The sequence below is a fragment of the Neofelis nebulosa genome, chromosome 8 (assembly GCF_028018385.1).
Source record: "Neofelis nebulosa isolate mNeoNeb1 chromosome 8, mNeoNeb1.pri, whole genome shotgun sequence".
NCBI lineage: Eukaryota > Metazoa > Chordata > Mammalia > Carnivora > Felidae > Neofelis > Neofelis nebulosa.
Genome location: NC_080789.1, coordinates 101,602,235 through 101,626,172, shown reverse-complemented (window position 1 = coordinate 101,626,172; position 23,938 = coordinate 101,602,235). Strand labels below are relative to the sequence as shown.

Here is a 23,938-nt window from a genome sequence, read left to right as displayed (position 1 = left end):
AAAAGTGCTCCCAAAAGTGAAGATCGTTGTCTTTGTTTTACTATATTATAAATAATCAAACAAAATCTATAGGCTGCAATTAAAGAAAAGCAATAAGTAAGATTTTCAAATTTATTTAGATTCAAAATAGAATAATAAAAATTGTAATTCAAACTTAAAAAGCATAAGAAAATTAGATTTTGACATTGATTACTTTAATAAACTAATATTTGTTTAAAATTATAGTAACTATGCATAGCCTATTTTTCTATGCTCACAAATATAAAACATATAAACTTGCAACATCTTACTTCTTGCAACTGTCCCTAGCCAGCCTGTCCCATTTCTATGGCATGAAATGTAATGGGGTCTTCTCAGCCCCAGAATCCTCCACATTGCCCATCCTAAAGTTCCCATTGCTAACTCTGAGCTCTAGTAAAGGAGAAATTTGTCCCATAGGCCTTCCTTATACTTCTTCCTGAAGGATTTCTCCACCCTTTCCCTTCCATTATTAGCTCTGCGACACTTCAGGAATCCTGAGCTCTCACATTGCCCCAACCCCTAGAAGGAAAAGAGTTTGATGATCAACTCCTACTCCCAGAAGTATTTACTAACACCTTCTGTGTCAAGCCCTCGGCAGGGTGTGTCCCCATGTTACCACACTTGACCGCTCACATCTACCCTGTGAGGCAAGCATCAGCATCCTCATGTTACAGTGGAAACAGACTCACAACTTGAGTCACTGGCCCAGCTAACAAGTGATCGAGAAGAGAAATGGCCTTGGACATAGCCTAGGCAGCACAGATCTACCTTGACTGGTCCTCCACTTGTCAAATTTTTACCATCTGGTTGATCCTTATACCCCCTCCCTAGATTCCTCTGACCCATCCCCTCCCAACCTCCAGGACTCTGCCTGTGCCTATCATCCTTAACATTCCTCTATGGACAAGATGCTCACCAAAGGAGGAAAGATTCTGGCCCAATTTGCAGGTGAGAGAGAAGGTTGTCACAGCCCTTGCTCTTCAGGAATAACTTCAGCGGTGCCCTTAAAACCATGAAGGTGAAGAGGGTCAGGAGAAGCAGCTGTAAGAGAAGGGGAAGCCCTGGCCACCAACCCACTCTCTTCCTCTCCCAGTTGAGGAAGCCTTCAGAAGCAGAGGGAGTATGGGGAAGATGAGTCAGATATATTTCCCTTTTGCATCACTGAATCAAACTCTCCATCTGTGACTTCAGATAAGTTCCAAGTAAGCCCAAGCAATGGCCCACAGGGTGTGATAGCAACACGCCTACGGCACAAGGCATCCCTTTCCAACTCTGTGGGGAAAACCACTGCCTCTCTCAAAAGCCAACATGCTTCACGAGCAATGAACAATTAGAAAATGAAACTAAGACAAAAATTTCATTTACAAAAGCACGAAAAAGAATAAAATACTTAGGAATAAACTTAACAGAGAAAGTGTAAGGCTTGTACACTGAAAACTACGAAATGTTGAGAGATAGTAAAAGAGACCTAAATAAAAGAAAAGATACCTTGTGTTCATGGATTAGAAGACTTATTAGTATTAGGATGACAATACTCCCCCAAATTAATGTACAGATCCAATCCAACCCCTATAAAAATTTCAACTGCCTTGTTTTGCAGAAATAGGCACAAGCTAATCCTAAAACTCGTATGGAAATGCAAGAAACACCAAATTACCAAAATTATCTTGAAAAAGTCAGAGGACTCACACTTTCTGATTTCAAAAATTACTACAAAGCTACAGTAGTTAAAACAGTGTGGTACTGACATAAAGACAGACATATAGATCAATGGAATCAATTCAAGAAGTCAACCCATGTATCTATAGCCAATTGATTTTAACAAAGATGCCAAGACTATTCAATGTGAACAGAAATGCCTTTTCAACAAATAGTGCTGGGACAATGTATATCCACAGGCAAAAGAATGAAGTCAGACCCCTACCTCAAAGTGCATACAAAAAAATAACTCAAAATCAATCAAAAAAATAAATGTAAGAGCTAAAACCATAAAAATGTTAGAAAGAAACAGATATAAATCTGCTTGACCTTGGATTAGACAACAATTTCATATGACACCAAAATCATAAGAAAAAAATGCCAACACAAGAAATTGGACTTTATCAAAGTTAAAAACTTTTATGTATCAAGGATACTACCAAGAAAGTGAAAAAATAATCCATCAAATGGAGAAGACATTTGCAAATCATATATCAAATAAGGGTCTAGTATCCAGAGTATATAAAGAATCTCTTACAACTCAACAAATAATCCAATTTAAACATGAACAAAGGAATAGACATTTCTCAAAGAAGATGTACAAATGGTCTGTAAGCACATGAAAAAATGCTAAGTACCATTAGTCTTAGGGATATGCATATCAAAACTATAATGAGATACCCCTTCATTCTAAATGGGGTAGCTCTAATTTTTTAATGGAAATTAACATGTGTTGGTAAGCATGTAGAGAAACGAAAATCTTCATATACCATCGATAAGAATGCAGAATGGTTCCGTTGCTATGGAAAACAGTTAGTTTGTCAGTTCCTTAAGAAGTTAAACATAGAGTTACTATATGACCCAGCAATTCCAATCATAGGTATATACCCAACATATCTTCACACAAAACTTGTACATGTTGTACTTGTGTCAACATGAACGTTGATAGCAGCATTACTCATAATAGTCAAAAAGTGGAAAAAACCCAAATGTCCACCAACTGATAAATGGATAGACAAAATGTGGTATATCCATCAATGGAATATTATTCAGCCATAAAAAGGAATGAGTACTGATGTTACATGCTACAACATAGATAAAATTTGAAGATATGATGCTAAAGTGAAAGAAGCCACATAAAAATGACCCCATATTATATGACTCCATTTACATGAAATGGTGAGAATAGGCAAATCTATAGACACAGAAAATGGTTTGGGGGGGTGGAGGAGGGCAGAGAGGGGAGGGAACAAGTGGGACTAACTGTTAATGAATATGGGGTTTATTTTAGGAAAGATGGGAATGTTCTCGAATTAGATAGTGGTGCTATTTGCCCAACTTTGTGAAAATCCTAAACACAACTGAATTGCACATATAAAATGGTTGAATTTTTTTTTTTTTTTAGACAGAGAGAGAGATAGAATCTTAAGCAGGCTTCACACCCAGCACGGAGCCTGACACCAGGCTCAACCCCACAACTGTGAGATCATGACCTGAGACAAAAATCAAGAGTTGGACACTTAACCGACTGAGTCATCCAGGCACCCCGTTATAAAATGATTAAAATGTTTAATTTTATCTCAACTTAAAAAGAGTCAACATGCACCAAGGAGTCCTTCAGTCTGGGCTCGAGGTCAGTATAGATCTTAGGAAGGCATCTGGTGCTGAAACAGAGGAGTCTAAATAAAGGTCAGCCAAGTCCCAACATTCAGCTTAGAAATACCTGAGCTAAGAAATACCACCTTTGAGCAGATCTGAAGTATCCTGAGGCTTGTTAAGGTGGGGGGACAAGAATGACTTCCCCTGCCACCAGGTGGCTTCTCTCAGCTCCTAGGGAGATGGTGAACATCTGAAGGGATCCACGGGATTGGCAGAGGCCCTGAAGGTTGGGTCACAAAGCAGAGGATTTTGTAGAGAAGAGCCAAGAGTGGACTTTAGAACACTGGTGGCGTCACAAGGATAAAGACATCACAAAAGAGGAGATACAAGCGGCCAATAATTGTGGAAGACATTTGACCTCACTGGCAATCAAAAGAACATACACGGAGGCAACAATGAGACAGCATTTTCCCCCAATTAGATTGTCAGAAATGGTTTGCTAATATGAAATTTGGCAGGATATGAGGAAATACGTGTTCTCATTCCACTGCTGGTGGGTGTGTGAGTTGGTAGAGCCACTTTGGAGGGCAACTTGCCAGTATCTATTAAAGTGAAAAATATTCATACCCTATGACTCAGCGATTCCAATGCCCAGTATTTATTCTGAAGACACACTCCCACATGCACAGGGAGGTATGAAATGTTTATACAACACCATTTGTTATAATGAAATGTTTTGGGTGGGGGAGTGTTCATGAACAGGAGAATTGTCTATTTAACAAAATGAGTAGCTCTATATCATAAAATGATCTCCAAGCTATGTTATTGGATTTAAAAAGCAAATTCTAGAATGATATATATCACTTATGAGAAAACAAAACCCAAAACACCAGTGTGCGGAAGCCCTTGGAGATTTCTGAGGGGCAGGCTGAGATGCTAGGCCAAGTAAGAATCCTTTACCCAGGCGCCTGCGTGGCTCAATGGGTTAAGTGCCCAATTCTTGATTTCAGCTCAGGTCTTGATCTCACAGTCATGAGATTGAGCCCCTCGTTGGGCTCCGCTCAGTGCATAGCCTAAATAAAGGAGTAAATAAACATAAAAAAAAAAAAAAAAAGAATCTTTTCTTCATCTGGACAAAGATGAGCTTTAAAAGCAACACATGAAGAGCGTAAAATCGCCAGGCTTGGGGCTGTTTCACTTCCAAGAGATAATTTTTTTGTTGTTTGTTTTGTTTTTTGTTTTGGGGATTTTTTTTTTAGCCTCTTTTGTTAAGTTTTAGGTATTAAGTAATCTCTACACCCAGTGTGGAGCTCGAACTCACAGCCCTGAGATCAAGAGTCACGCACACTCTTCCAACTGAGCCAGCCAGGCGTCCCCCATGAGATAATTTTCTAATAAGTGGCGAAAACCAATGGATGATTTGTTCCTCAGGCTTTATATCTTATTCTGTATTAGGAGAATTGCTGCCAGTTTGTGTAATATTTACTTTAGAGAAAAGAGGTAAACTGCCATGCCCCAAATAAGAAAGGAAAAGTTAAAATCAGGTGTCCTCACCGTCAATTATCTCAGGTATGAAAGAGGGGCGTAAGACCTTGCTAGGGAGAAGTAATGACCACCTGCTACATGTGAGGCTTTTCACCCACCTCCTGGGAGACAAGGGATCTTCCCTGCTCTGACAAATTCAAGGAGAGGGTCCTCAGTAGGAGAGGGACTGGGACCAGAGTAAGAAATCTTTGATTATCACTTAATAATATTTAAATAGAAAATAAAGGGTACTAGGGGCACCTGGGTGGCTCAGTCGGTTGAGCGTCCAACTTTGGCTTGGGTCATGATCTCATAGTTCATGAGTTAGAGCCCCACATCGGGATCCATGATACCAGTTCAGAGCCTGGAACGTGCTTCGGATTCTGTGTCTCCTCTCTCTCTGCCCCTCCCCTGCTTGCTCTCTCTCTCTCTCTCTCAAAAGTAAATACACATTAAAATAAATTTTAAGAAAAGGGACTAAAAAAATAGAAAAGAAAAGAAAAAACAAAAGACTTTGCTAGAAAGATCCACCTGATTTTTTGCTGACAGATGTCTGTCTGCAGAGGTTATGCTCTTCCATTCTCTGCTGTATAAAAAGAGCCACCTGGGTGGTTCAGTCCGTTAAGCGTCTCACTTCGACTCTGGCCATGATCTTATGGTTTCATGAGTTTGAGCCCCACATCTGGCTTGCTGCTATCAGCACAGAGCAGGATTCGGCTCCTCTGTCCCCTTCTCTCTCTGACCATCCCCTGCTCGTGTGCACACTACCTCAAAAATAAATGAGCATTTAAACGTTAAAAAAAAAAAAAAATTTTAAGGGGGGGCATCTGGGTCACTCAGTTAAGTGACCGACTTGGGCTTAGGTCATGATCTCGCAGTTTCCGGGGTTCCAGCCCCACGTCGGGCTCTGTGCTAACAGCTCAGAGCCTGGAGCCTACTTTGGATTCTGTGTCTCCTTCTCTCTCTGCCCTCCCCTGCTAGTGCTCTCTCTCTGCCTCTCAAAAAATAAACAAACGCTTAAAAATTTTTTAATAAAAAAATAACAAATAACATTTAAAAATAAAAGTTAAAAAAAGAACCTGTTTATTACCATACAGAGTAACAAGAGAAAGGGATCTTCCCTCATTTTTGGTCATGAACATTCCTAAAATAATAAAACATATACACATATAATTTATTTGTTTGTTTAGAAAAAGTTCTGGAAGAATAGTTGCTAATTTGAAACAGTGATACCTCTGAGGAGGCAGAGAGAGAACGAAGGCTGGAGGAGAAAACTGATCAAAGGGATTTTGAGGCTTATCTAGAATTGTTCCATTTGTTTTTTCCATTTTCACTTCTAATTTTTTAAATACAAAAGGAGATAGGGGCGCCTGGGTGGCGCAGTCGGTTAAGCGTCCGACTTCAGCCAGGTCACGATCTCGCGGTCCGTGAGTTCGAGCCCCGCGTCAGGCTCTGGGCTGACGGCTCGGAGCCTGGAGCTTGTTTCCGATTCTGTGTCTCCCTCTCTCTCTCTGCCCCTCCCCCGTTCATGCTCTGTCTCTCTCTGTCCCAAAAATAAATAAAAAACGTTGAAAAAAAAAAATTAAAAAAAAAAATAAATAAAAATAAATAAATAAATACAAAAGGAGATAAAGTTGCGGAAAACAAATATAACGTTATTTTTACTTATTTACAACATAAAAGATCTTTTTGCTCCCACTAAAATAGTAATATATAACAAAATTTTATACAACATAAGTATATTCAGAAATATTTAGTAAGAACACTGTGTTTTAGTGTGTCTCATTTTTACAAACTCTTGCTTCAATACTTTATATATAGTGATTGGTAGATCTGAATCTAAGTTCAAATATTTGGTTGTTTTGAGGTATTTTTAATATTTATTTTTTGGGAGAGCACAAGCAGGGAAGGGGAAGAGAGAGGGGGACAGAGGATCTGAAGCAGGCCCTGCGCTGACAGGCTGACGGCAGTGAGCCCGATGTGGGGCTCAAACTCACAAACCTGAGATCATGACCTGAGCTGAAGACAGATGCTCAACTGACTGAGCCTCCCAGGTTGGCCCCCAATATTTGGTTTTAATGATTGAGTTAGACGAAGGTCAAACTGCTTCAGGTGTGTTTTCTTTGAATCATGAGTCCATTTTCCACAAGGCTTTTTCTGTTGGAACACTTGGTGGACTAGGTTGAGGGCATGTCCCCTTAAAGTAGCTTTGCAGTTTATTTTATCAGACATTTTATTTATACATTTATATAAATACCTTTATATAATTTATATTTTTAACTCTTTTCATTGTGAACTATATCCAATATACAAGATACTATCCAGTTTTAACAATATTGAAAACCTATGCTAAGATTGTAATATTAGCGGAACCTCAGAAGCTTCCTGATCATACCCTTCCTTCCCCAACAGGCGGGACCAGCTCTGGGCTGTGTCCATCACTCCCTTAACTTCTTTTTCCAGTTCTACCATCTATGTGTGTATCCCTGAACAGCAAACTGTTTAGTTTTGCCTGTTTGTGTACTTTTTATATATGGAATGTTACTCATGTACTTTTCTGTGGCTTGCCTTCTTCCCTCAATATTGCTCAATAGTATGGTGTTATTTGCTTGCTTATATATTTTTTATTGTGGTAAAATTGCATAACATAAATTTTACGATTTTAGCTGGGTTTTAGGCACACAATTCAGTGGCATTAAGTACATTCACATGGTTGTGCGATATTGTGTCTTTGAGACTCATCCGCATTAGTGATATTTTCATTTCTCCTAAGTGTTCCACTCAGTGAGTATTCCACTGGGTGAACATACTACACTTTATTGTTCAATCTACCATTTATGGACCTATGGGTTCTCTTTTTCTTTTTGTTTGCTGTTACAAATAGTAGTGTTTGAACCTTCTTGCACCTGTGTCCTGCGGCACATGTGTGAGAATTGTTAGTGCATATAACTACTGGTAGAATGAATGGGTTTTACTTGCTTAATTTTCTAGAAAGAGACATAGGAAGGTATTCCTTGTGTAATGAAATTTCCATTTAGAAAAAGAAAAGGAAAGAGAAGTTGGGATGGCTTCATAAAGCGGAAGAGCAGGGAACAATCTCTGTGAGATAGGAAGCAGAAAGGAACGGGAAGAGCAACCCAGACATGTCTGCAGGCTGAGTCCAGAAGGTATTGTCAAGCATTCATTCAATCCAGCACATGCATCGCGCACCAAATATGTGTCTGGCTCTGTAAGTGCTAGAGTTAGCAGTGGACTGGAACTCAAGAGACCTAGGCTCTCTCTCAACTTTGCCACAAAGAGCAAATTATTTCACCTCGTTGGCCAGTGGTTCTGACATCCGTAAGATGAGTAGATACACCCGGAGGATCAAAAACCTTCCATCCAGCTCTGCTGGTTTGGGATCCTAAGCTGGTTGAAGTAGGAAGATAAAGGCTTGCCAGGAGTAGTTCTAATCTAGGGTCCAGACAGGAAATAACTCTGGATTCAAAAACAAAAAGGACCAAAGACAATTACTGGGCCCGGCTCTAGTGAGCCAGCAGAAATGATGTGATGGTAAATGTTTAGCAGCTGACTCTCTGGGACAGAGAGTCCTTGGCTTGTAGTGGCATTTACTCATTTACACGGTTGTAAATACTCCCACAAGGGCCAAATTGGAAAAGACACACTCCCACATAAAGCTAGAAACCTTTAAGAAAAATCTAGAAAGACCCACTCTATAACACAGAGCCTCCACAAGGAAGCTTGCCTGCCTCTGTCTGTCTTCCTTTTGGGTGGAGAAAAAATTATCTTGAAAATCTGCAACTATAAGCCTGTGATCACCTAGGTCAAGGGTTCAAATTTATATGATCATGATTGAGAAACCCCCTCTGCCTCTGAGAAAATAACATATAAATTGGTCTCAGGTGAGTACTATTCCCTAGAATGTCTGATAAAATCACCTGCAAAACCACCTTGAAGGGACATGCCCTCAACCTGGGCCACCAAGTATCCCAACAGAAAAAGTGTTGCTGAAGATAGGCCAGTGATTCAAAATTAGAAAGCGCACCCAACTGGGGCACCTGGGTGGCTCAGTCGGTTGAGCATCTGACTTCAGCTCAGGTCAAGATCTCACAGTTCATGAGTTCAAGCCCCAAATCAGGCTCTCTGCTGTCAGCACAAGAGCCCACTTTGGATCCTCTGTCTCCCTCTCTCTCTGCCCCTTCCCCACTTATGCTCTCTCTCTCTCTCTCAAAACAAAATAAACATTAAAAGAAAACACACCCAACCTAGAGCGCCTTTTTCATCTAAATCAGTCATTAAAACCAAATATTTGAACTTAGACCCAGATCCACTGGTCGCTATATATAAAGTGTTGAAGCAATATTTTGTGAAAATAATAAAGCATATTAAATCATATTGCTTTTACTAAATATATTATTACTAGTATATTGTTATACTGTATAAAATGTCATTATATATTATGTTAATGAAAGCAAAAGGATCCTTCATGTTGTAAATAAGTAAATATATTATCTTTAAATATTGTTATCCCCAACTTTACCTCATCATTTTTGTATTTTTATATGTGACTTATGCCATTTTGTCCCATCTTTTTTAATGTCCATATACTTACATAGAATTTGTATTTGAATAATGATCATAATTTGCTTTAAAATATTGCATACATTTGGGGATACATGATCAAAATCATTTGATCGATAAAGTACAAAATCAAAAAGTTTGGAGACCACTGAATTAGAAATATACTTTTTTTTTTCTAGTGCATATGGGGACATTTATAGCTACATCCTAGACCACAGACTAAATCCCAAACCAGAGGATCTATATGTAATAGTTTTCTATGGCTGCCCTAACAAATTACCACAAACTGGATTAGCTGAAAAGAATCCAAATTTTCTATCAGAGCTCTGTAGGTCAGAAGTTGGAAATGAATCAAAGCGTCAACAGGCTGCATTGCTCCCCGATTCTCCCTGGGGGCTCCAGAGAGAATCAGTTTCCTTGGTCTTTCTAGTTAATGGAGGCCTTCCACATTCCATAGCCCATGACCCTCTTCTTCCATCTTCAAACTCAGCAATAACAGGCTGACTCCTTCTCCTGCTGCCACCCCTCTGATTCTCTCTTCTGCCTCCCTCTTCCACTTATAAGGACCCTTGCTGTTGTAATGAGTCCACCTGGATAGTGCAGGATAATCTTCCCATCTCAGGGACAACTGATCAGCCATCTTGATTCGACTGCAACTTTGATTCCCCTTTGCCATACAACATACTCAGTTCCAATGATACACATATCCTTGGAGGGCCAATATTCTGCCTACCATATTACACATACAGCTGACATTCTCTGACCACAATGAAATAAAACCAACATTGATAAAAAGGAAACATTTTAAACCTCATTGATCTGGAAATTTTTTAATTTTTTTAAATTTTTGTTTATTTTTGAGACACAGAGAGAGAGAGAGAGAGAGACAGAGCAAAAGAGAGCAGGGGAGAGACAGAGAGAGGGGGATAGAGGATCTGAAGCAGGCTCCGAGCTGTGAGCATAGAGCCCAAAGCAGGGCTCAAACTTATGACCATGAGACCATGACCTGAGCTGAAATCAAGAGTGGTCAGACGCTTACCCACTGAGCCACCCAGGCTCCCCTGAATTTTTTTTTTTTTTTTAATTTCAGGCGGGTAATGTGCCGACGTCGTAACAAGGTTTAAGGGTGGCACATGTCACACAAAAGCATGCACACCCAATCATCATGCTTATGAACTACAAAAGGATCTGAAAAATTTTTTAATTCTATATATTATGCAATGCTCACCACCATAAATATAGTTATCACCCATTAGGTGTTATTGCAATATTATTGACTATACTCTGTATGCTTCACTTTTAGTCTCTTGTAAGTTATATTTTTTAGTTATATTGCAACTGGAAATTTGTACCTTTTAATCCCCTTCACCTATTTCCCTCATCCCTCCACCCCCATCCCCTCTGGCAACAACCAGTTTGTTTTCCATATTTATAAGTCTGTTTCTGTTCGCTGTTTGTTTTTTATGGTTTTTATCCTTCTCTGCCTGACTTATTTCATTTAGCATAATCCCTGTAGGTCTCTTCATGTTGCAAATGGCAAGATATCATTCTTTTTATGGATGAGTAATATTCCATTGTATATATATCACATATTCCTTATTAATTCATCTATTGCTGGACACTTGAGCTGCTTCCATATCTTAGCTATTGCAAATAATGCTGCTATTAAACATAGGAGTGAATATAAGTTTTCAAATTAGTGTTTTCTTTTCTTCGAGTAAACACCCAAAAGTGGAATTACTGGATCATATGGTACTTGCATTTTTAATTTTCTGAGGAACCTCCATACTACTTTCCAGAGTGGTTGCACCAATTTACCTTCCTAAAGGAAGGTAGCACAAGAGCATTCTCTTCTCCACATCCTCACCAACACTTGTTATTTCTTGTCTTTTTGATACTAGCCATTTTGACAGGTGTGAGGTGATATCTCATCATGGTTTTGATTTGCATTTCCCTGATGATTGGTGATGTTGAGCATCTTTTCATGTGCCTGTTGGCCTTCTTTGGAAACATGTGTAATCAGGTCCTCTTCCCATTTTAAAATCAGATTATTTGGATTTTTTGGTGTTGAGTTCTATAAGTTCTTTATATATTTTGGATATCAACCCCTGATTGGATAAATCACTTGCAAATATCTTCTCCCATTCAATAGCTGCCTTTTCATTTTGCTGATGGTTTCTTTTACTGTGCAATTTTTTCCCCCAGTAGTTTGTTTCTTTGTTGGTTTTGCAAGAGAGAGAGAGAAAGAGAGAGAGAGAGAGAGAGAGGAAGAGGAGCAAAGGGAGAGAAAGAGAGAATCTTAAGCAGGCTCCATACTCAGCTCAGAGCCCAACACAGGGCTCAATCCCATGACCCTGGGATCATGACCTGAGTTGAAATCAAGAGTCAGACACTCAACAGACTGAGCCACCCAGGCATCCCTCGTTAGCTTATTTTTGCTCTTGTCCCCCACCCCCAAGGAGACATAGCCGAAATATGTTGCTAAGGTTGTTCTCCAAGAGATTATTGCCTAGGCTTTCTTTTAAGAGTTTTACAGTTTCAGGTCTCACATTTAGGTCTTTAATCCATTTCAAGTTTATGTTTGTGTATGATGTAAGAAATGATGTGGAAATTTTAACACTTTTTTTTTAAGTTTATTTATCTGTTTTGAGAGAGTGAGAGAGTGAGAGAGAGCGATTGGGGGAGGGGCAGAGAGAGAGAGGGAGAATCTCAAGCAGGCTCTGTGCTGTCAGCACAGAGCCTAACGTGGGGCTCGAATCATAAAACCGTGAGATCATGACCTGAGCCAAAATCAAGAGTCAGGCATTTAACCAACCAGGCACCCCAATGATGTGGAAATTTTAAAATGTACTTATAAATAATATGTAGTTCAAAAATAAATAGCAATGGGAAAAAATAATAAACTGACATAATTAAAACACAATATAGCAAACTTATGATTTAATATGTTTTATTATTTTCACAAAATCTTGCTTCAACATAGCCAAAATAGTTCCTAGAGGGAAATTTATAGCCTTAAATGCAAACATTATAAAAGAAAAATTTTAATTAATGAACTGAGCATCCAATTCAAGAAGTTAGAAAAAGAATGGCAGAGTAAACCCAAATAAAGTAAAAGGAAAGAAATAATTTAAAAGCAACACCAGGGACGCCTAGGTGGCTCAGTCAGTTAAGTGTCCAACTCTTGATTTCGGCTCAGGTCATGATCTCATGTTCGTGAGACCGAGCCCCACGTCAGGATCTCTGCAGACAGCACAGAGCCTGTTTGGGATTCTCTCTCTCTCCCTCTCTCTCTGCCCCTCCCCTGTTCACATGTGTGTTCATTGTCTCTCAAAATAAATAAACATTTTAAATAAATTCAAAATTAAAAAATTAAAAGAAAAAAAATACACCAGAGAGTAAAATGTAACAAAGAAAACAAAGAAATAATGGAAAAACACAATGAAATCAAAATGAATTGGTTCTTTGAAGCAATTAATAATTAGATATATTTCTTGCAACTATATCAAGAAAAAAATGAGGAAATTATAAGTAAACAATAATAGAAATGAAAATAACTGTAGACCTAGTGGTGATTTTAAACATTTCCACCCATAAATCTAAAAGAGATTAAATAGATAATCTCCCAGAAAAATATAAAACAACAAACTGACTTAGAAGAAATTGAAAACCTGAATTAAATCAGCAGTGAAAAACTCACACTCAAAATACACACACACGCACATTCTACCAAGACTTCAAGGACCAGATCATCCTATTTTATATCATCTGTATATAAGGAAAACTATTATGGCTTAAGAAGAGAAGTGGCCAAAGAAAAAAATAGGGTGGTGTCTAGAAACCTAAACCAAAGGAAGAAACAGTCTCAGGAAGGTGGAGAGCTTGCAGACCCCACATACTTCCTGGCTGAAGCATTCCTCACCCCGTAAGGGACACACATCTGTATTGCTCCCTATCTCTCCCCTTCATGGTGCTGCAGTAATGGCCTTTACTAAAAATTTTAGGGGAGCCTGGGTGGCTCAGTCAGTTAAGCGGCCGACTTCGGCTCAGGTCATGATCTCGCGGTCCTTGAGTTCGAGCCCCGCGTCGGGCTCTGTGCTGACAGCTCAGAGCCTGGAGCCTGTTTCAGATTCTGTGTCTCCCTCTCTCTGACCCTCCCCCGTTCATGCTCTGCCTCTCTCTGTCTCAAAGATAAATAAATGTTAAAAATAAAAATAAAAATTTTACATTTGTCTTTGAGATTATTTGGTCAATTTCTGATTCTGTCACTGGTGTGTCAATTACATGAGGGCAGAAACCACATGTTTGTTTGGTTGTTTCATCTTTGTGATCCATTACCTGGCATAGAATGTATGTGCAAAAAATTCTTGTTGAGAGAAGAGTGGAATTTGGGAGGTCAATGTGCCCTCAGGCCCCCTGAAATTTCAAACTTATACTTGTGGATAGAACTGTCAAGGAATATAGCTGAGGATAGACCATCTAATACTCAGCAAGTAACACTCACTTAAGTGCCAGGAGATGCTAGGAGCTGGAGATGAGAAACTGAAAAGTGGTCAGAGGTTGGAAGAAATGCCCACAAATGCTTGGTCCCCTTTGACTGAGGAGTCCCAAGAATGCAAATTATAGAAGTGGAAAGTGAGTGCACCCCACTGTGCTGCCCACTTGGCTACGTGGTCTCTCAAAGAGTGGCTGGGAAGGAGGACCTAAAGTGGTGGGTCGGGGGGAAAGGAGGGGGTGGCGTCATCAAAGAAAGGCAGGAGTGGAGGACAAAGGAATGGAATGGGGGACAAAGAAGGCTAGAAAAACTAAGGCATTTGGATATTAAAGATCAGGATCAGTGATTTCTGATGCCTATGTAATGTAACAGAACTTCCTTCTAATGAAAGATCTTGGAGAGAATGTGTTCCTGTGAGTACTTTGACTGATAGATTTATAAAGGGCCGAGACTGATTTGGAGATTAGGAGCTGAAGACAGATGAGGTATGCTGCCAGACAGAACATTTCTGAAAGGCAGACTGTGACAGAAAGGGCAGGGTGGGGTGGGGGCGGTGTCAGCAAGATAGTGCCTTTACCGCCTTGTAAGGTAGCAAGGTCACTGATTAATCTCTGGGGTGGGAAGGACCATTGAGAACAAGAATATCCAAAATACAATTTTAGGTTGTATCTTTATGATATATAAACCTTCAGGGGTGCCTAGGTGGCTTACTCGGTTAAATGTCCAACTTTGGCTCAGGTGATGATCTCACAGTTCATGAGTTCAAGCCCCACATTGGGCTCTTTGCTGTCAGCACAGAGCCCACTTCAGATCCTCTGTCCCCATCTCCCTCTGCCCCTCTCCCATTTGCTCTCATGCTCTCTCTCTCTCTCTCTCTCTCTCTCTCAAAAATAAACATTAAAAAAAAAAACCTTCTGGGCGCCTGGGTGGCTCAGTCGGTTGAGCATCCAACTTCATCTCAGGTCATGATCTCGCAGACCATGAGTTCGAGCCCCGCGTCGGGCTCTGTGCTGACAGCTGTGAGCCTGGAGCCTGACTCAGATTCTGTGTCTCCCTCTCTCTCTGCCCCTGCCCCACTCACACTCTGTGTCTCTGTCTCTCAATAATAAATAAACATTTTAAAAATCTTTTTAAAAAAACAAAAAACCTTCAGTAAAAGTTTTGCCACACCTAACAAGCTTCTGTTTATAGCTGGTTTGGAAAATTCAAGAAAGCCCTGTGTCTCAAATTTGGAACCTGTGCAAGCAGAGGTAAGGCAACAGCCAGGCGCACAGAAGCAGGGACAGGACTTTAGCTGAAAGAGGAGTCAGAACGAGAGGTGACCATAACAGCTGACCCACTGAAATCTATCCAGTAGACAGTCCCGTCTCCTCCCCACTCTGCCCAGGACCTGCCCTGCTTGGAAGCTGAGCAGTGTCTTACCTAGATGTCGAGGAGGAGAGTGGCCCCAGCTGACATCCAGGCTATGGTCACTGCTCCAGATCGAGAGTTTAGTCAGGCCCTCAAAAGTAATGAAAATCAGGGGTGCCTGGCTGCCTCGGTCGATAGAGCATGTGACTCTTGATCTCAGGGTTATGAGTTCAGGCCCCACACTGGGCATGGAGCCTACTTAAAAAAAAAAAAAAAAAAGTAACAAATATCACCAAAAGAAAAGTCTTCTCTGGGCCTGTCTCTGGAGATGCAAGAGAAGGAAGGAGATGTTGAGAAGAGAATATGTATCTCTGTGCCAGCAGGTGTGGAGAGAAGCTGCACCCCAAAAGAGAATGTGGTAGTAGAAGATTCTGAAGGTGAGGTCAGCAGGTTGCACTCACAGGGTCTGTGGACAAAAGGAAGGAACTGTCCAGGGAGCCAGTCCAGGAAAAGCCAAGACTCGCCAGAAATTGATGCAAACGGCACAGCAGGCAGGAGATGAGGTCATTCCATTTGCCCAGAGGAAAGTGAGGTCGAGAAAGCTGGCTTTCCTCCTCCTGGCCAGGGTACTCCAGGACAGCCAGGCAGACCCTGCTCCTGCCCTTGCCCCCACGGAGAGGGGACGATGGGCCCTAGCTCAGAGCACGGAATCCTCCCTCGCATGGCTGAGCAGCTCGTGACTAGTCAGTCCTCCCAGGGCTCCCAATTCCCTTTTGGGTAAGTTCTCTGTAAAGGTCCCAACTGCCCATTGTTCCTGCATGGGGTCATCCATCCCCACAGGCCCCCACCTCCCCATACCCACCAAGGTTTAAGATTCACAGTGAAGACAGTGACCATAATCTGGGGAGCGGCAGGACTGGTAGTGACGGCACAAGCCTCAGATCCCACGGTTCACACTCTGAGGTGGGAATTCAGGCACCCTGCCAGATAGTGGAAAGGATGGTTGGGTACAAGTCATTCTTCAGATCACACTCATACGTGGCTTCCCACTTGGGAGGACCCTCTTGAAGAGAAGAGGGGGCTGGGGAAAGGCGGGAGGATGGAAAATATGAAGAGAAAGGAAACCAGGGCGAGAGAGAGAACAGACCTAACAAGTGAGATCACAGAAGTGTGACATTTTATGGGCAGAGCGGAAAACAACTGCGAGGCCCCTGAATGAAACGTGGCCTGGAGAAATAAGCCATGTGTTCCCAGGACTCAGAGGGAAAAGCCCAGCTAGCTCTAACATCCCCAGATCAGCCTTTCTAGGAGGACAGAGGAAGAAGGAGTCTAAGACCCAGAGGAGTCTAACCCCACATGACAAAGCTGGGAAGGGAAATGCCCCAGGTGCTCCAGGACACCAGGGATGGACACAGCTGGAGGTGGGGGTGGGAAGGGAGGGTAAAGATGCGAGGAAGGTGAGGAAGGAGGGCCAATGGACAGGCGTGATCCCCGTCCCACAGGTTGTCAGGAAGATTAGATGAGATCACATGTCATTTCCTTGCAGAGTCCGGCAGAGAGGGAACCGGTTTAAATCCCTTGTTTGCAGTTCTGAACAATTCTGTAGCAGTCTTTTGGCCATAAAACCAGACCTCGGTTGATGCAAGGGTTAGTTACAGTCCTATCCATCCCCACTTAATTTTTTTTTTTTATTTTTTAGAGAGAGAGAAAGAAAGCGGGGGAGAGGGGCAGAGGAAGAGAGAGACAAAGAATCTTGGGCAGTCTCCATGCCCCAGCACAGAGCCTGACACAGGGCTCGATCCCACAACCATGAGATCATGACTATGGGATCATGACCCGAGCCAAAATCAAGAGTCAGCCGCTCAACTGCTCAACTGAGCCTCCCAGGTGCCCCAACCCTCACTTAGTTTAAATATTCAATAGTTTTGCTACAGAAATGTTGTGCTTGAGTGTGAGTGCTACCCTGGCCCCATGAGGCATCTTGTGGTGCTAGCTTCTCCCCCAAGTCTGAAAAATTCTGAGTTCAGAAACTTATCTGACCCCAACTGTTTCAGATAAAGGTTTGTGGGCCTGTACTCAGTTCAGGCTCCCCTTCCTCCTCTAAACCATCAAGAGCTTGTAAGCTGTGAACAGGGGGTGATGTGGGCATAACGTGTACAAGTGCGTGAATAGGAGAGGTCAGTGCCGCACGCATTCAACGTTGGGTAAAAGAGGACGGCACGAATGGGTTAAGTTCTTAGCGAGCACAGAGGCCAGCGTGTTGGAGGTGGTGGATGCCTTTGAAGAGCAGCAAGTCTTCTGACAGAGCGTGCCCTTTAATGCTCTCCCCACACCCAGCACCCAGCACCCAGCAGATGGAAAAGGGGGAGGGGGTGGAAGTCACTGCTTTGAGAAAAAAAACAGCCACCAGAGAGCTTCAGCTGCCATCAAAGGTCGGCTTGCCACCTGAAACCAGCAACTCGAAGAGCACCTACAGCTGCTGCCCAGGAGGTGCAGAGAGCAGGCGCCCGCACCCAGCTGGGGGCAGCAGGTCCGCAGAGCCCAGAGGTCAATGGCTGGAGTGCAGAAAGAGCTCCCCTGGGCAAGAGCCATGGCCCGGCCACCCCCCTGCTGGCTGTGGATTCTGGGGACCCTGGCGGGGCTCTCAGCTACCCTGGCGCCCCAGTGCTGTCCAGAGAAGCATTACTGGGCCCAGGGACAACTGTGCTGCCAGATGTGTAAGCCAGGTAAGAGAGGAGCCCTCGCCAGGGGTTTGGGGTGAAGGGCAGTGGAGAGCGCATCTGAGTTCCAGCAAGGAGAGGAATCCGGAAGAGGGCAGAGAAGTGGCCTTCCTTGGGCCTTGACCCAGACCTCTGCTCACAGGGACTTTCCTGGTGAAGGACTGTGACAGACACGGAGAGGCTGCTCAGTGTGATCCATGCATACTGGGGGCCTCCTTCTCACCAGACCACCACATCCGGCGCCACTGTGAGAGTTGTCGGCATTGTAACTCTGGTGAGATGGGCAAACCTCTGGGGGATCAAGGTGGCAGAGCCGGGAATGGAGAAGCAAAGAGGAGGGAGGTCAGAGCTTGTCACTTCAAGGTTACTGCAAGTGGAGCCAATGCTGGGAAATGGGGTGCCCTGGGCAGGGCACATATTGATGTGGAGAGAACTCTAGCATTACAGGGAATGGGGTAAGCAGAATTTGGGGAGCTGCGGAGAATGGGTGCACAACTCAGATCATGACAATATAAAGGGGGAAGTGAAAAAAAAGGGAGGTGGTCCTAGGTCCCAGATTTCAGGTGAGCAAACCCCCATTGATGAATTGGCTGTGTCGGAAGTGCACATTCATTTGGAACTTGGAGTACATCTTTCTTTCTTTCTTTTTCTTTCTTTCTTTCTTTCTTTCTTTCTTTCTTTCTTTCTTTCTTTCTTTCTTTCTGTATTTATTTGAGAGAGAGAGAAAGAACAGAGGAGAGGCAGAGAGAGGGAGAGAGAGAATCCCAGGCTCCACAGTCAGCACAGAGCCCAATGTGGGGCTTGAACTCACGAACTGTGAGATCATGACCTGAGCCAAAATCAAGAGTCAAACCCTTAACCAACTGAATCATCCAAGCATCCCCTTTCTTTTTTTTTAATATTTATTTTTATTTATTTTGAGAGAGAGAGAGTGCAGGGGAGGGGCAGAGAGAGAGAGAGGGAAAGAGAGAATCCAAGCAAGCTCCAAGCTGTCAGTACAGAGCCCAACTCAGGGCTCAATCTCACAAACCATGAGATCATGGTCTGAGCCAAAATCAAGAGCTGAAGGCTCAACTGACTGAGCCACCCAGGTGCCCCTACGGAAATAACAATACCAGCCAGTCGAGTAACATCCTTTCTTTTTTTTTTTTTTTTTTGCACAACAGCCAATTTAGGAAAATGAATATGTATGTGGCCTATATTTCTTGTTTATTTTGTAATTTTATCTTTAAAAAAAATTTTTAATGTTTATTTATTTTTGGGAGACAGAGAGACAGAGTGCAAGCAGGGGAGGGGCAGAGAGAGAGGGAGACACAGAATCTGAAGCAGGCTCCAGGCTCTAAGCTCCATCCGAGCTGTCAGCACAGAGCCTGACGTGGGACTCAAACCCACGAAGCGCAGGATCATGACCTGGGCTGAAGTCAGATGCTTAACTGACTGAGCCACCCAGGCACCCCAGTAATTTTATCTTTTTTAAATGAAGAAGTAACATGTGCAGCTGATGTGAATTCTTTTATTATTTCTGCATCTTAGCTAGAATTTCAGAATCTGTGTGCCAGCCCAGATAGAGCAGCAGACTTTAAAGTGGTCCCTTGGGGCACCTGGGTGGCTCAGTCAGTTGCACATCCAACTTCAGCTCAGGTCATGATCTCACAGTTCGTGGGTTCTAGCCCCACATCGGGCTTTGCACTGACAGCACGGAGCCTGCTTGGGATTCTCTCTCCCTCTCTCTTTCTCTGGTCTTCCCCCTCTCTTTTTTTCTCTCTCTCAAAATAAGTAAATATTAAAAAATAAAAATAAAAACAAACGAAAAAAGGTTTGCCATTGCAAATAAGTAAAAAAAACCACAACATCTCAAATACACAAGAAGTATTCCTCAGTCCACTCAACTTAAAAATATATTAATGGATGCTTTTCTCTTCTTGTCAGCAACCCCAGCAGGGTTGGAATTATTTATTTATTTTTGATGTTTATTTATTTTGAGAGAGAGAGAGAGTGAACACGAGCAGGGCAGGGGCAGAGAGAGTGGGAGAGAGAGAATCCCAACCAGGCTCCATGTTCAGCACGGAGCCCTACTCAGGGCTTGATCTCAGGAACTGTGAGATCATGACTGGAGCCAACACCAAGAGTAGGATGCCCAACCGACTTAACCACACAGGCACCCCTGGAATTATTTTAGTCAAAGTCCACCCACTCATTCTGCAGGCCCCGCCAAAAGGCCTTTTCCCAATACTGAACCAGCCTGAACTCCCTTTGCTGTGTTCCAGACCAGGCGATTCAGACTCAGCCCATAGGCCCCAAAACTCTCAGGCAGCAATTGGCTGAGGGACTCCAGGTGACGGTGGCCAGGGGTGAGGCTGAATGAGTTTGGCCCCCTCTGGACCTCAGTATTCCCATGGGTAAAATGGAAAAGTGCTTGAAATTCGCCTGGAATTTGGGGCACAGGTTATACAAGGTGAAAAGAACTCCCAGGTCTCTGGATACTCATCACTAAAAACAATGGCACGCCTTCCATTGTAACCAAGCCCAGCCCCCTCCTTAACCCTTCTCTTGCCTTTGGGCAGATACCCTCCTGCCCACCCCCTCCTGGGTCTGAGGTGATCTTCCTCACCTTTGCCTACCTCTTCTCCTCTCCCCTATCACTGTTCTCTTCTTGCAGATCCTTGTCCAGGCTGGCTCACAATTCTTGGTAAGCCACAAGGAAACCAAATTCTAGTAGCAACTACGAGTCAAAATTCAGAAAGAAGCAGCCCTAGGGGCCTAAGGATGGGAAGAAGGAATTTGTGTCCCTCTCCCTTTCCTCACAAAAAGCACATGCTAAAGGAATATTAGAGTACTAGTAGGCATCTTCGACATCTGCCAGCCTTCCTTTCTGCACCCCTCCTTGCCTGTGGGGGCTCTTCTCCCTGGTTCCCCATGAGTGCACTGTCCTAAGGTCCCACCAGTCCATGGGCAAACCTGGCCCACGTCCGGTGCCGATGCCTTCCCCAGAATCACCCTCCTCTTCTTAACCCCAACCACCTGTGAGTCCAACCCAGACTAGAACCCCTCACATCCTCCTCCTCTAGTATAATTTATTGGCAGTCATTCAGCACCCAACCTCTACACTTGAATAACATTTCTATTTAAAAGGCAAGGTAGGGGCACCTGGGTGGCTCAGTCGGTTGAGTGTCCGACTTCAGCTCAGGTCATGATCTCACGGTTTGTGGGTTTGAGCCCTGCATCGGGCTCTGTGCTGACAGCTCAGAGCCTGGAGCCAGCTTCAGATTCTGTGTCTCCCTCTCTCTGCCCTCCTCTGTTTGCACTCTGTGTCTCTGTCTCTCAAAAATAAATAAACATTTAAAAAAATTTTTTTGAAAAGGCAAAGTGTGTTAGTAATGAAGTAAATCTCTAGTAAAGTTAAAAACCTATCAGGGGGCCACCTGGGTGGCTCAGTTGCTTAAGCGTCCAACTCTTGATTTCAGCTCAGGTCATGATCTCATGGTTTGTGGGTTTGAGCCCGTGTCGGGCTCTGCACTGCCAGCTCAGAGCCTGCTTGAGATTCTCTCTCTCCCTCTCTTTTTGCCCCTCCCCCCTCTCAAAAATGAACATTTAAAAACAAATTAAAAAATAAAAACCTATCAGGGACCATAGCAGCACTATTCCTGATTGCTTAAAAACTGGACACTACCCACGTGCCATTTGCAGTAGAATAGATAACTGAATCATGGGAAATTCATACAGTGGAATACTATACAGCAGGAGAAGGAATAGCCTATGGTTACAATGTGGATGAATTTCACAAAGATTGAATAAGAGTGCCTGATACAAGTAAGCACACACGCATGACTACACAAATGTACTGCAAAATGAACTCGCAGTGTTAGGAAGTCAGGCTAGATGGTGGTTATGTGTGGGTGGGAGGAGGTAGTGACTAGAAAGGAACTCTGCTTCTCTTGTCTATGGGTCCAATTTGTAGCAATTCTCAAGCTTGATGCTTCTGATCAGTGTACCTCTCTGTAAGTAAATTACACTTCAAGAAATTATAAAAGTATCAGTGAATAAGAGAGAAAATCATGCAAGCTGTTTCTACTTTTTCCAGTTTGCATTTCCGAAACATGAATTTTCTAAAAGGTCTAAATTTTTCCTTTCATGGCAATAGTAATAAAGGTAGAGGCACTGGGTGACAGCGAGGGAGGGGCAGGCCCTTGTGTAGATGGGGCAGGAGTTCCGGGAGCCAGGTCTGGGACGGCAGCTCAAGATAGGATTTAGCGAGCGCGCCTTGCAGGTCTCTGAGGCCTGAGCTTCTCGTGTTCCTCCTGCCCTCCTCTGTCCCCAGGTCTCCTCATTCGAAACTGCACCGTCACCGCCAATGCAGAGTGTGCCTGTCCCAAGGGCTGGCAGTGCAGGGACAAGGAGTGTACCGAGTGTGATCCTCCTTCAAACCCCTCACTGACACCTCGTCCATCTCAGGCCCCAGGCCCACACCCACAACCCACCCACTTACCTTACGCCAAAAGTAAGTTCCAGGCAACACTTTGTCCAGTCACAGGGATAAGGGTCACCCCCCAACCAGCACCCTCCCCACATAAGTTGCCTGGCCAGCTGGTCAGCCTTCCCATCTCACCCAGCGCCTCTTAGGCCTCAGGCCTTCATTCAGCCCAGGCTTGTGCCCTAGGAGGTGCCCTGCTGCTGCTCACCCTGTCTCTTTTTCTAGAGATGCCAGAGGCTGGGACAGTCCGGCAGGTGCAAACTCTAGCTGATTTCAGGTGGCTGCCTGCCCCAGCTCTCTCTACCCACGGACCACGTGAGTTTCCTCCCCATTCTCCACCCCCAGAGAGAATGCATACAAGAGAGGGAAGTCAGCCAGAAAGCTCCTGGAGTAGGAGTAAGAAGTAGGAGAAGCAGAATCTAAGGATTAGGAAAGGACTTAGTCCAATGGTAGCAGTGGGGATCGGGGTGAGAGAGAGATGGCAGATGGGTAACAGGACGCCTGGGCTGAGGAGAGTCGAGACCTAGGCCCTCCCCAAAAACACTTGTGTGGCCCCTGTCTACCACAGCCCAAAGGTCCCTGTGCAGCACAGACTGCATCCGCATCTTTGTGGTCCTCTCTGGAATGTTTCTTGCTTTCACCATGGTCGGAGCCCTGTGCCTCCATCAACAAAGAAAAAATGGACTAAGTAAGAGACAAAATGCAGGTCTCCAGTCCTGTCCCTGCACCCCACCCTACTTCCTTAGCCCCGCCACCCATGCCTGGAACCTCTCGGAAGCCTCCCTCGCACCATCTTTACCAACCCTTGCTCCCGCCTTCTCTCTCGCCTCTTCGTCGGCACCCCCTGACAGCCTCCCCCAAGCTAACCCTCCTTTCACCACCCCCCATCTTTACTGCCTCTGATTCTCCTCCTGCAGACAAAGAAGAAAGTCCAGTGATGCCTGCAGAGCCTTGTCCTTACAGCTGCCCCAGGGAGGAAGAGGGGGGCGCCATCCCCATTCAGGAAGACTACCGAAAACCAGAGCCTGCTTCCTACCCCTGAGCGTGCTCGCCTTGGGGGGTGGGGAGGTCATCACTACAATAAAATCCCAGCCTCAGTCCCACCCCATAGGCCACCCAGGCCGATGAGCCGAATGAGACCTGGCACCCCCGGTTTCAGTACCATCCTCTTATCAGGACCCTTTCCTGTGTGCAGACTTGAGAACGTGCCTTTTGGAGACTGGCAGTGACAAGGACACGAGGGGATGCGGTGGAGGGTGGGTCACAGGAGCCCGAGTGTGCCCTGTCTCAGCCGGCTTCGCCCCTGCGCTGCACTGGAGGGCTAAGGCCCTAGCTGGAAAACACACTTCTGCCTACGAACCCCCACGTGCTGTATCACTGACGTAGAAATTCGGCAAAATAAAGTGACGGCCAGCCACACACCGATGCTCTCCGCGCGCGCTCTGAAATTCAATCTCTGGGCGCCAGCCACTCCCAGAT

General features: G+C 43.9%; 1 protein-coding gene, 1 long non-coding RNA gene and 1 other non-coding gene across 5 annotated transcripts in view; 1 reads left to right on the top strand and 2 right to left on the bottom strand.

Annotated features, from left to right (window-relative positions):
- LOC131520134 (uncharacterized) overlaps positions 1-3,661 on the bottom strand; it is a 31,825-nt gene extending 28,164 nt beyond the window's left edge. The window contains exons 1-2 of the long non-coding RNA XR_009265940.1: positions 3,462-3,661; positions 938-1,024 (exon numbers count right to left, since the gene is read on the bottom strand). This is a non-coding gene — a long non-coding RNA (uncharacterized LOC131520134). The remainder of the gene's footprint in view (positions 1-937; positions 1,025-3,461) is intronic.
- A 6,846-nt stretch (positions 3,662-10,507) lies between these two features.
- Positions 10,508-10,611, bottom strand: LOC131484208 (small nucleolar RNA U13). Its single transcript, XR_009248108.1, has one exon. It is a non-coding gene; the product is annotated as a small nucleolar RNA U13 (small nucleolar RNA).
- A 7,058-nt stretch (positions 10,612-17,669) lies between these two features.
- CD27 (CD27 molecule) lies at positions 17,670-23,880 on the top strand. 3 transcript variants are annotated; one of them, XM_058743927.1, is made up of 6 exons: positions 17,673-17,994; positions 18,131-18,262; positions 22,307-22,486; positions 22,685-22,774; positions 23,028-23,147; positions 23,377-23,880. In XM_058743927.1, exons 1-6 carry the CDS (start codon positions 17,820-17,822, stop codon positions 23,499-23,501), a joined length of 822 nt encoding a protein of 273 aa, XP_058599910.1. In that variant the 5' UTR covers positions 17,673-17,819; the 3' UTR covers positions 23,502-23,880. The 3 variants fall into 3 exon arrangements, with proteins under 3 accessions (XP_058599912.1, XP_058599911.1, XP_058599910.1); XM_058743929.1 differs by lacking the exon at positions 18,131-18,262 and having other exon boundaries at positions 17,670-17,994; XM_058743928.1 differs by lacking the exon at positions 23,028-23,147 and having other exon boundaries at positions 17,672-17,994.
- The last annotated feature ends 58 nt before the right edge of the window (positions 23,881-23,938 follow it).

Bases quoted from the DNA above. Each gene is read 5' to 3' on its own strand.
- CD27 (XM_058743927.1), top strand. From the start codon at position 17,820: ATGGCTGGAGTGCAGAAAGAGCTCCCCTGGGCAAGAGCCATGGCCCGG. The intron at 22,775-23,027 runs GTGAGTTTCCTC...TGTCTACCACAG, and splicing joins TCTCTCTACCCACGGACCAC to CCCAAAGGTCCCTGTGCAGC. The intron at 23,148-23,376 runs GTAAGAGACAAA...CTCCTCCTGCAG, and splicing joins ACAAAGAAAAAATGGACTAA to ACAAAGAAGAAAGTCCAGTG.